The sequence below is a fragment of the Callorhinus ursinus genome, unplaced genomic scaffold (genome assembly GCF_003265705.2).
Source record: "Callorhinus ursinus isolate GAN/ISIS: 27379988/994484 unplaced genomic scaffold, GSC_fseal_2.0 scaffold1, whole genome shotgun sequence".
Lineage (NCBI taxonomy): Eukaryota > Metazoa > Chordata > Mammalia > Carnivora > Otariidae > Callorhinus > Callorhinus ursinus.
The window spans coordinates 6156168-6168544 of NW_027397063.1; the positions used below are offsets into that span (position 1 = coordinate 6156168).

Here is a 12377-nt window from a genome sequence, read left to right on the forward strand (position 1 = left end):
ACCCAGACACTCCTGCTCTGCCTTTGCCTATGATATCCCTTCTTCCTAAATACCTTTAAGCCTCCACCTCTTGATATCAGACTCATCTTTGATGGCACACTCCAACAACCATCTCACTGATTCCTTCATTCAAGAAATTAACATAGACTAATGAGTTTCAACTATGTGTCAGTTAGGCACACGTAAGACAAAGTGCCTACCATCAGGGCATTCTAGTGAGGAAGAAGTGAGGAAGGAGACCATTGTGGCTGGGTCACAGGACGGGAGGAGAGTAATATGAAGTGAGGTCGGAAGGTTGAAAGAAGCGGACCACGTAAGAAGTTTGAATTTTGTTTCCCTAAGAGCAACGGGAAATCACTGACGGGTTTTGAACAAGGGTAAAACACACCTTAGTTTGAAAATGTCCCACTGCTGATGTTTAAGGAAAAATCCTGTGGCAGGAGAGTGAACGTGGGAGAATGGGACCCAGCGAGGATGCAAGAGTCCTGGGTAGAGGTGGCAGCTCGGCTAGGTGACAGCAGGTGAGAAAGGAGAAGTGGGAATGAATTTGGGATGTATTTTGGAGACAGAGCTGACAGGTTGGATGAAAGAATTATAATGAAGAAAGGAATTAAGTTTTTATTCTGAGCAATCAGATGACAATGTTATTTTCTGAGATAGGAAAGACCATGAAAGGAATAAGTGTGTCGGAGAAAATTAAGAGCTCGAGTTTTGACATGTTAAAATCATTTGTACATGAATGTTCATGGCAGCATTTTTCAGAGTAGCCCAAAACTGGAAACAACCTAAATGTCTGTCAACTGATGAATGAATAAACAAAATGTGGACTACCCCTACAGTGGAATGCTATTTAGCCATAAAAGGAAATGAAATACCTATTCATGCTGTAACATGGAAACTTGAAAACATGCGAAGAGAAAGAAGTCAGACACAGAAGGCTACATATTATATGACTAAATTTATGTGACATGCCCAAAATAGGTAAATCATAGAGACAGAACTTGGTGTGAATGGGGAGTGACTTTTAATGGTTCTGAGATTTCTTTTTGTCATGATGGGATGAGGAAAATGTCCTGAAATTGGATAGTTGTGAAATGGAAAGGTTGCACAACTCTGTGAATATAAAAGTCACTGACTTGCACACTTTTAGATAATGAAGCCTCTGTCAGCTCACGTCTGTGAATGAGAATCATGTCTGTCCCAGACACCCACCCACCAGATGTGTACCGTGGGCATGAAATAAATGCCTCTGATCTTGGGGCGCCTCGGTGGCTCAGATGGTTGAGCATCTACCTTTGGCTCAGGTCATGATCCCAGGGTTCTGGGATCGAGCCCCGCATCGGGCTCCTTGCTCAGAGGAAGCCTCCTTCTCCCTCTCCTTCTACTGCTCCCCCTGCTTGTGCTCTCTCACTCTCTCTGTCAAATAAATAAATAAATAAATAAATAAATAAATAAATAAATAAATAAAATCTTTAAAAAAAATGCCTCTGATCTTAACAAGCATTGACATTTGGGGTGGTTTGTTACAGCAGCAAAACTAGCCTTTCTTCATTGATGTGTTCTTCAAGAAAATAACAAAGTGATCTCAGGCACTTTATAAGCTGAAGCCCTTTCAAGTATTAATGACATATCAAAGGCAGTTCAGCAAAGCAGTTAAGAGCCTGGCTTTGTCGCTTGATTCTGCTTATTAGCCATGTGACAGTGAACAATTTATTTAAGCTCTCTGTCCTCAGTGTTCTTATGAAATATCACAATACCCACATCATAAGATCACTGTAAAAATGAAATGAATTAACATTTGCTAAGTGCTTAGAAAAGTGCATAGTAAATCCTGTCACTATTTACAGTGATAAAACATAAATAAATAGTACATGTGAAGTGTTCAGGAAAGAACCTAGCACAGAGTAAGACTTCCATGAATATTGATTATTACTAATATTTAGAATAAAAACAAATAACGATCAAATACTTGGCTGGGAATTTTTCTCTGGGGAAAACAAACAAAAGGAGGAGGGGGTGGGGAACAAATTCATGGCTCAGCTCTGGTGGGTTTACTTCCCTTTCTATTCAGGTACGTCCTGAGAAAAGAAACAGAACACAGGGGAATGGAAAAGACAAACGAAGGTTTTTTTCTTTAATTATCTCTGTCACCCAGAGCAAAAGGAAACAGGCCACCTGTGACTGGCACCGAACACGCCTGTCCACGGGAGATAAGCAGCTCGGGGCGATTTCACAGAGCCAAGTAAAGACAAATTCCTTGAAATCTCATGAAAAGTTGGCTCGGAATTTATCAGGATGATTTATTCATGAGAATCACCTGAGATTCTCATTAAAAATACTGATTTCCAGAATCTCATCATAGTAGTGGGAGAGGATTGCTCTGGAAATCCAAATTTCAAACAAGTTCTTGAGAACGTTTATTCTGCCCCTTGGTTATTTGAGAACCCGGGCAAGTCTGGTCCTGCAGCTCAGACGGAGTAGCTGAAGTACCACTGCCACCAGGTGGCAGTAGATCCAAATTACAGGTTCCAAAGGCATTGGATGGGAGAATCAGCAGTTCGATTTTTCCAGCAACCCCTCAACTGTCGCGTTAAAATGAGGGCAGTCACCTCACAGACATAGTTCACGTTTTCTGGATTGGCTGATGTAGAGTTTACATAATTTGGACCCTTGAAGACACAGCTTCTCATCACTTTAAATCATTCCTTTTGTTAAAAACTGAATTTGGAAATAGACGTTATCTTTTGAGTCTCTCCAACTATACACTTTCACAACGTGTAATCAGTTTGTAGAATAAAAGAAACCATACTTACTTATGGAAAATGATCTGTAAAAAGTTCTTCTTTTTTTAAGTGTTAAATTCCAGTTCGTGACCATACAGTGTAATATTAGTTTCAGATGTATAACACAGTGATTCAACACTTCCATGCAACCCCCGTGCTCATCACAAGAGCACTCCTTAATCCCCATCATGTATTTCCCCCATCCCGCATCCTCCTCCCCACGGGTAGCCATCAGTTTGTTCTCTATAGTTAGGAGGCTGTTTCTTGGTTTGCCCCTCTCTTTTTTTTCCTCCCCCTTTTTTCAGTTGTTTTGTTTCTTAAATTCCACAAATGAGTGAGATCATATGGTATTTGTCTTTGATGACTTATTTAGCTTAGCATTGTATCCTCTAGCTCTATCCATGTCGTTGCATGTAAAAAGTTCTTCTCTCAAAGAAACTGAGAGAGTGACATCTTAATAGAGAGAGGGAGATGTCTGACTGAAATAATTAGTTTTGCCTGTTGGACTCTATGATTGTCTATTAAGGAGAGAATAAGCAAAAAGAGTTGATATTGATGACATTTTCTTTTTCTACTTTCAGAGAATCTAGACCCTTATTCACCCATAAAACAAGGCTATTTCCTAAACAGTTGAACTGGAACGGAATAGACTTAGCTTTGCTGAGCTCAGATTCTTTCTGGTTTACCTTCGTCACGAGAAATGGTCACACAAGGCAAAATGTGAGCAGAAACAAGTGTTGCATCCTTAAATATAACTGGCATTTCATAATGGATCACAGCATCCAAGCTTGTTTTACTAGGAGTCAGTAAGAAGCAAGCACGGTACAATGTGACTTTGAAATTGAGCATCATTCCACTCAGCCCCGGTGTGGCAACTCCACAAATCAGCTTGGCAGTGTTCAAGATGATTTACAACAAAGATTGTATGTTATCCATAGGGGGAAAAAAATGCATTAACAAGGAAGATGCTCATAAATAAAATACATGAAATTACCAGTAGAGGATCCACAACCATCCTATTATTTGGTGTCCCTGCAGCCTCTGTAAAAAGACTTGCTCTGATGGTTACATGTATCAATGTTTTAAAAACTAAAAACTAAAAACTAAAAAAGAAAACAAAATTCTTGAAGTGAAATTCACATAAAATAAAACGAACCATCTTAAAGTGAACAACGTTGCGGCATTTAGTACATTACATTTGCGGTGTTTTGCAATCGCCACCTCTAGTTCCAAATATTTTTCTTCGCTCCAAAAGAAACTTCACACCCATTGAGCCGTGGGTATACCCGTGTTTTTGAACGGCATAGGGAGAGAATTTTAAGACTCTGGAGAGGTGTTCACATTGTTGCCAAAGCTTTTTTAGTCTAGCTCTGTCTTGGGAGGAGTTTATAAACAGAGGATTTAAAGAGTCTCACATGATGCAATCAGAAGGGTAGTTAAATGATGGGGCACTGATGAAAAGAATTCAATTGCCTGTCAGGGATGGCCCCTGGCTTTGAAGATACCGCACATTCCTTTGCCAATAGAAAAGCCAACAAAAATGTGGGCCATGAGTCTGTGGGTTCCTTTATGTGCATTTTATTACCAAATAAGAGACTTATTTATGCAAATTAATGGAAAGATGTTTAGACAACTGTGTCATGCCCACCAGCTGGGGGTATAAAAAGCCTTCTGCAGGAGGAGACCTGCATTCACACTCGGGTAACTTGCTCTTCCCCATCTATCCTATTCCACCTCAACTCCTGCCACCATGACTCGTTTCTTCTGCTGTGGAAGCTACTTCCCTGGCTATCCTTGCTATGGAACCAACTTCCACAGGACCTTCAGGGCTACCCCCCTGAACTGCGTCGTGCCCCTGGGCTCTCCCCTGAACTATGGTTATGGATGCAATGGCTACAGCTCCCTGGGCTACAGCTTTGGTGGTAGCAACATGTACAACAGGGGCTGTTGCTATGGCGGCAGCTGTTTCAGGCCATGGGGCTCCAACTCTGGCTTCGGCTACAGCACTTACTGATGGACCCAAGTCTCCAGGCAACTGCAGAACTCTCCAGCGATTCTCTGTGTGCGAACCAACCTGAAGAGCAATGACTGTCTTCCTGCCTCCAGGTGTGCGTGGGAGATACAGCCTCTGTCTTCTTGCTGACTTCTTACTGAGCTCCTGGTCTTTGATGATGCTGAACAAGCCACCCAGGCATCCAATGCTGAACTGATGCTCACCTACAGCCAAGGAGAGCAAGATGTGGTTCTCCCACATAACCTGAATTTTAGGCGTGAAGCAAGTAGTTTGCCTCTTCTAGTTGCTCTGCTCCTGTATTATTAAATTCTACATTGACATCAATGTATCACAATTGGGTGTGGGTAGGGTAGAAGGGGGTTTTGCTGTCAGTCTCTTAATAAAATAAATAAATAAATAAATAAATTTCATTCAGCACACATATTTTTGCTCCTGTTATTTATTTTACTCTGCTTTTATGCTTTTGAATTCCTCAGCCAGTTTCAACCTCTAATGGCTGACTTGAACCAAATCTTATTTTGAGTTCAGTCTGTACACCAGGATAGGGTGATGCCTAATTATTTTGTCCCTTAATGTTAAGATTTCAGTTTCTAAAAAGGCCTTAAAAGTGTCCTAAATTAAATCCAAAATACACTGCCATTGTCAGTGTTTCTCTGTGCCGATTATAAGCAGGAACGTTGCTTAGCTGTTGAATGCTCAAAAATTTCTTTCCTTCTTTCATTAGGGACACAATCCCATTTTGATTCTTTCCCCTTTTCCCTGCTCTTTATGGAACTCAGCTCCAGAGGGATTTGAACCCCACAGCCTGTTGGAAGAATTTCAACTAAATGGACTTAGTTACGAATCTTTGTTTTTAGGAGTTTCTAAGATTTGTTCAATAAAGGGAAGCCAACAGCTAAAATCACATAATATTTTTTTTTCCTTTTTGATAGATGAGTCTTATTTTTCCCATCCTCTTCACTTTTGATTATACATATAGCTGTATTAAAAATGAAGCATTCGTTCTTTGGAATGATAGTTGCCATCAAAAGCACTTGAAATGATAAGTGGTTTGTACTTAGAAAATGCTTCTGGTCTTGCCTCCTGAAAAATCTCTGCTTTACTGAAGCACAATACTTTGTTTGAATGAAAGCTTACTCATTCACATATCAAGTATTTATTACACCCCTGCCTCTCTCAGAGAAGGTGCTCCATAATTGCTCATTGACTTGTTAAATCTCTTCTCTCTGGGTGCAAAATATAGTATAATCCAATATAAAGTTCATTCATGTATGCATGAAATAATACCGGACTCTGGCCACTGTGTTAAGAATTTGGGGACTATAAAAACCACCTAAATAGAGACTGGCCCGAGAAGCTGTTTTCAAGAGATGCTCACTCAATAGACACTCACCAAGTAGACACAAGGCCAAAGATTGTCCTAAGATTTGGGGGACGTAGGGACAAATAAAACATAATCCTTGCCCTGAAGATTTAAATATACTTTATTCAATATATAAAGAGCACTTAATAGTCTCCTATTTTATACCAACTAATGTGCTATAAATGATTATACAAAGATAAATAGATATTCTTTACTCAGTTCTTCCCAAGGACTTAAAATAGGAGACAGCCTATGGTCATTTAGCCTTAGGCATTTAGCCTAAAATCAAGGACAGTATAATTATTAAAATGAGAAAATTAATATTGATATATTATTATCTAAGTACAGTACATACTCCAATTTTTTTCAATTGCTCCAGTAATGTCCTTTGGAGTTATTATTTGCCTTTGTCCATATGAACATAGCATAAACAGTGTGGTAAACTTGCATAGAAGGGAAGTTTGGGTATTTAAACATGACCATGAGAGAGGTGAGTTAAGAGTTACATATGGAGACAGACATGTGTGTGCAAAAGGGAAAAAGAATTGGGCTATCTGGAGGTGAAGTGGGCTTTCACTGGCAACATTCCAACAAATAGGTAGACAGACCTACTGGTGGGGAGATTCCAGGGGCATCAAGTACTAAATGGATGATTTGGGATCTCTACCAACCATAAGATTCTAGATTCTATCATCATGGCTAACATTTACATAAAGTGTCATTGTTCTAAAACCATAATCATTTTTGTGTTTTGTCAATTAGATATTTTTTTATTTTGATGTAATTTCAGATTCACAGAAAAGTTGCCATGACAGTGCAAGGAAATTCTGCATGCCTGGATTTATTAAATGTTTACACTTTGCCCCACTTACTTTATCACTATATATAATATGATATACATACAGTACTGTGTGTGTATAATATATATAATATTTAGGGTAACAAATCTACTTCAGAATATATTTCAGGTATCATGACCATTTGTCCTTAGAACAAAAGCAGAATAATCATGAAAATTAGAAAATTTAATATTAATACTGTTATCTAATCCACAGTACATACTCAAACTTAGTTAATTGTTCCAATTTGTCCCTAGGAGTTATTTTTCCCCTGTCCCTGCAGGATCTGAGCCAGTATCATGTGTGTCTCCTTAAGTTCTTTAATCTGCATCAGTTCCTCAGCTTTTCTCTGTCTTTCTTAACCTCAGCCAATTTCAAGGATGCAGGTTGATTATTTTATAAAATGTCCCTTGGTTTTGGTTTGTCTGACTTTCCTCATGATTAGGTTCGTGTTTTAAACATCTTTGTTAGGAATGTCATAGAAGCAATGCTGTGTTCTTCTTGGTGCGTCCTATCAGGAGTCGCATGATGTTGGTTTATGCAAATTTGATTGGTATGAATTTTGATCACTTGGTAAAAGTAGCATCTTTCATGCTTCTTCATTTCTTTTGTCATTGATAACTAGTGTGTTGATACTCTGACGCTATGTAAACATCCTATTGCTTATCAAGTTTGTACCCACTAATTTTAGGATTTATTTGCAACTTTTTGATTTTATATATCCTTCTACTATTTATTAGTTGGCATTCTACCATAAGAAGGAACTTTCTTTTCCCTATTTAGTTTTTTGTGTGCTTATTTGTATCAATATTTATATCAACATAAGCTTGTGGATTCTTATTTTGCTCAATATGTTATAATCTGTTAATGTTATTTTTACTTTTGATGCTCAGATTGCCCCAGATTTGGACAGTGGGAAAACCTTCACACAGGCTCCTAAGTTCCTTAGAAATGGCCCCATCACCATTTGATCAATTCTTTAATTTCTGGCTCAACAGAATGTTCCAGGCTCATCTTGAACTTCTCTGCAGCAGTCATAGAATCAGTGATTACTCCAGGTCTCTAGATCCCGTAAGTGAAGACTGCAATTTAGAAACTTGTTGCTATATATGCTCATTTATACCTTATCATATGCTATAACAATCATTGCTATGACTATCAATCATCCTTTCAGATTTAATGATACACTAAAAAGCTGTGCTGGAGCTCTGCATATGGGGGAGAGTTCAAAAATGATTCATTTAAGGTAAAAGAGGGGCTGGCTGGCCCTTAGGTTGGCAGCGAGGTGGGGGGCCCCCAAATGCCAGAGTGCAAAGGTCATTTGTTCTAAAGTTCAAGTGACCATACTGGTTGCCCACAGGTTGAACACTTCTGTTCTTTAACTAGATTTGCATTTAACCACCCTATCTCTGTTTTAGCCCCAATCCTTATATTTTCCTGTGTGTTGCAATCCTGATTCTCTCTGCGGATTTGAAGGGGAAGATCAGCTTGCTCTTTGCTTATAGCCCCCTTTCATGGTCTGTGCTATGGTTTCCTCTTTCTTTCTGTTTTCTTTCCATCTCCTTCGCATCATCCAGACACTTAGTTAATCCCTCTTATCAGTATTGTTCCTACAATTCTGTCACTGTTGGCTTCTACCTTTTATTATAATTGAATGGGTTCTGGGGAGGGGAAAGGACAAAGTCTGTTTGGTCTGTCTGCCATCTTTTCTTTTTTTTTAAAGATTTATTTATTTTAAGGGGGTGGGAGGGGCAGAGGGAGAGGGAGAGAGAAATTCAAGCAGACTCTGCTGGACATGGAGCCCCACTCAGGGCTTGATCTCACGACCCTCAGATCATACCTGAGCCTAAACCACCAAGAGTTGAATGCTTAACCAGCTGTGCCACTCAGGTAGCCCTGTCTGCCATCTTGAAGCTAAAAAGTATAAATACCTTAAAAAGCACAAGAAGGGATTAAGTACAACAATTTGTCTCCTTTCCTCCTGCAGTAATGATGTGACAGGCACAAGGATGGTTTAATTTCCCTATTTATTTGCATGACAGTAGTTTTTTTTTTTTTTTTGAGGTTGGCTTCATTACCTATCCATGTTACTGAAGAGAAAACTGATATTAAAAAGTTAAATAATTTGTTTGAGCTGTATCATCCATTTGTAAAGAAAAAAAATGCCAAGATATAGCCAAGGAGTGTCTGACTCCAAATCCAACCCTCCACTCTAAAATGAGTTATATAGCGCTTTTAGAGTTATAACACTCTTTTTCAGAACTATTCCTGCTTAATGTCACTTCTTATGCCATTGATAATTATGCCTTATATTTACATAGTGATTTACAGTTCACAAAATACTTCCATAGAATCTTATTTAATTCTTTTTTTATTGGGATATAATTGACAACATTATATTAGTTTCAGCTGTACAACATAATGATTTGATATTTATATATATTATAATCACCACAGTGTCTAGTTAATATCCATCACCATATAGTTATAAGTATTTTTTCTTGTGATGAGAACTTTTAAGATTTACTCTCTAAGCAACTTTCAAAAATACAATACCGTATTAACTATAGTTACTATGCTGTACATTATATCCCCAGAACTTATTTGTAACTGGAGAATTTGTACCTTTTGACTACCTTCACTCATTTTGCCCACCCTCCACCCCTGGCTCTGGCAAGCACCAATCTGTTCTCTGTGTCTATGAGCTCAGTTTTTGCTTTTTCCATCTTTAAGATTCCACATATAAGCGACATCATGTGGTAGTTGTCTTTCTCTGTCTGACTTACTTCACTCAGCATAATGTACCATCCATGTTGTTGCAAATGATAACGTTTCCCTTTTTTACATGAATAAAATTCCATTATATATCATATATCTATCCTATCTATCTATCTATCTATCTATCTATCTATCTATCTATCATCTATCAATTTTCTTTATCCATTTATCCATCAATGGATATTTAGGTTACTTTCATGTCTTGGTTACTGTAAAAAATGCTGCGGTAAACATGGGGGTGCAGATAACTTTCCAAATTATTATTATTCATTTTCTTTGGATATATACCCAGACATGGGATTGCTGGATCATATGGTAATTCAATTTTTAAGTTTTTTGAGGACCCTCCATACTGTTTTCAAAAATGGCTGCACCAATTTACATTCCCACCAACAGTACAGATGGGTTCCCTTTTCTTCACATCCTTACCAATACTGAATTCTATTTAATTCTGACAATTACCTTGGGAGATCAGGTATCATGAAGAAATTGGTGTAAATTAAGCAGTTTTCCTGTGGGCAAAAATCACCAAGTGAGAAAGCTGAGACTTGAACCAACTCTCAACCTGGGGTTTCCAGATTCCTTTTGAGCCCATCCTTTTATCACTGATAAGAGAGGCAGAATGTTAACTTGGTATTTGCTGATTTGACCATAACCAAGATTATCAAGATCCTCCATTAGTTCACAAGCTTGCCAAATAAATTTTAGTGAGTATTAGGCTCCATTCTCTACCCTGATATCAAGTCCTTAGATTTCCCCTCCTCATTATGCCTAAGAAATGCTGTTAGATCTTTATTCCTAATATTTCTGTCTGCTTCACACCTTTGTCATTTTGCACCTGGATTACTACAACAGCTGCCTATCCAGTCTGCCAGTCAGTCCCCAACCCCTCTTCCATACATCAGATATAATCATCTCTCAAAATGTGAATCTAATAATATGGCTTTCTTTCACAAATTCAGGTTGTTTTTTGATTACTTACAGATTTCAGGATAAAGATCAACTAGTGGCTCACAAGACTACCGATTCCTCTAGCCCCATTTCTTATTATATGTCCCTACCATGCTTTCCTTTCTCCCACAATTGTACCTGCCGTAGTTTTTGCTCCCTTCTGTCTCCCCTTCTTCATCTAACTCCAACAGATCCTTCAAAAAGGCTTCCTGTACCCCAGGGAACTTCCCTTGTGTTAGTTTGAAAGCCCCACCTCTACTTTAATATCATACTGTTCACACTACATTGCCAAAGTCCACCGACCAAGACTCCCAGGAACACACTGCAGTCTTGCAATCAACTTGTTGCAAGAGCAGAAATGATGCAACGTGAGAAATTGCAGGATTTCTCAATAAGGGGGTTTTAAGAGGGGTTTGTTTTAAGATTTGGGCTTGAATGAGGTAATTCTGGAAAGGACTAAAGGAGGCAGTGGTCTTTTCTGTATTGGATACTATCTGTAACAAATTGCCACAGACTTAGTGGCTTAAAACAACACAAATTTATGCTCTTACAGTTTTGGATGTCAGAAGTTCCAAATGGGATTTACTGGGCTCAAATCAAGGCATTGGTAGGACTGCATTCATTCGATTTCCTAGCCTTTTCCAGATTCTAAAGGCTTGCCCCCAATCCTTTGGTTTGTGTCCTCTTCCTTCATCTTCAAAGACAGTAGCACAATATCTTCAAATCTCTCCCCCTGATTCTGACCTTCCTACCTTCCTCCTTCACTTTTGATTACACTAGGCCCACCTAGATAATCCAGGGTAATCTCCCTACCTTAAAGCCAGTGGGTTAGCAACCTTCATTCCCCTTTGCCACATAGTATAACAGATACACAGGTTCCGGAATTAGGACGACAACGTCTTTGGGGGACCATTACTCTGCCTGCCACATGTACTGTCAGGAAGCAGGCCTAATTCTATGGTTGGGTGTTTTAACAGTTTTTACCTGTTAAAACACAGGTAGTGGAGGTAGAATAAGGCTAAATGTGTTATTGGTCAAGAGGCAACAGTCACTGATGATGATGCCTAGTCATGCTGGGTTTGAATAGTGTTCCTCTTTCCATCTGTTCTTGGACATGATTACAGAGTGGCCTTGTTTTTGTCTTACTGCATCATTGTCACAGACCTACCTTGTCTGATTTGATGTTCCAAAGATTGTGTATGAATGTGGGGAATGCTCTGGTTTATTATTAATGAGGTGAGGGCTGCTGATTATCTTTCTTACCATCCTTGATTCCCTCGCTAGAGTGTGTATGCTGTAAGTTCCTCAAGGACAAGGACTGTGCTTAATTCACTGTTCTATCACCACTGCTGTCTTCTACACACTTGATAAATATTTGCTGGATTAATATAATGATTTTAAACCCTAGAGAAAAAGCTTAATCCTTTGCTCCTTGAAATATGGTCAGAGGACAAGCAACATTGGCATCACCTGGGAGCTTATTCAAAAGGCAGAACCCTGGGCTCCTTTTGTACTCTGCGCTTTGACGTTTCAGGTGATTCATGTGCCCGTAAAGTTTAAGCACCGGCCCGGTCCTGTTGATTCTTACCCTGAAGGAAGTAGAGAGGGACATACATCTCACTCTTGATCTCTAAAGTACTGATGAAACG

The 12377-nt window shown here is 39.0% G+C and overlaps 2 protein-coding genes across 3 annotated transcripts in view; both read left to right on the plus strand.

Annotated features, from left to right (window-relative positions):
• KRTAP8-1 (keratin associated protein 8-1) overlaps positions 1 to 12377 on the plus strand; it is a 47823-nt gene that overhangs the window by 25537 nt on the left and 9909 nt on the right. The window lies entirely within an intron of this gene.
• On the plus strand, positions 4534 to 4797 carry KRTAP7-1 (keratin associated protein 7-1). Its single transcript, XM_025867670.2, has one exon. It carries the CDS (start codon positions 4534 to 4536, stop codon positions 4795 to 4797), a length of 264 nt encoding a protein of 87 aa, XP_025723455.1.

Excerpts from the sequence above, each read along its gene's own strand:
- KRTAP7-1 (XM_025867670.2), top strand. The coding sequence starts at position 4,534 with ATGACTCGTTTCTTCTGCTGTGGAAGCTACTTCCCTGGCTATCCTTGC.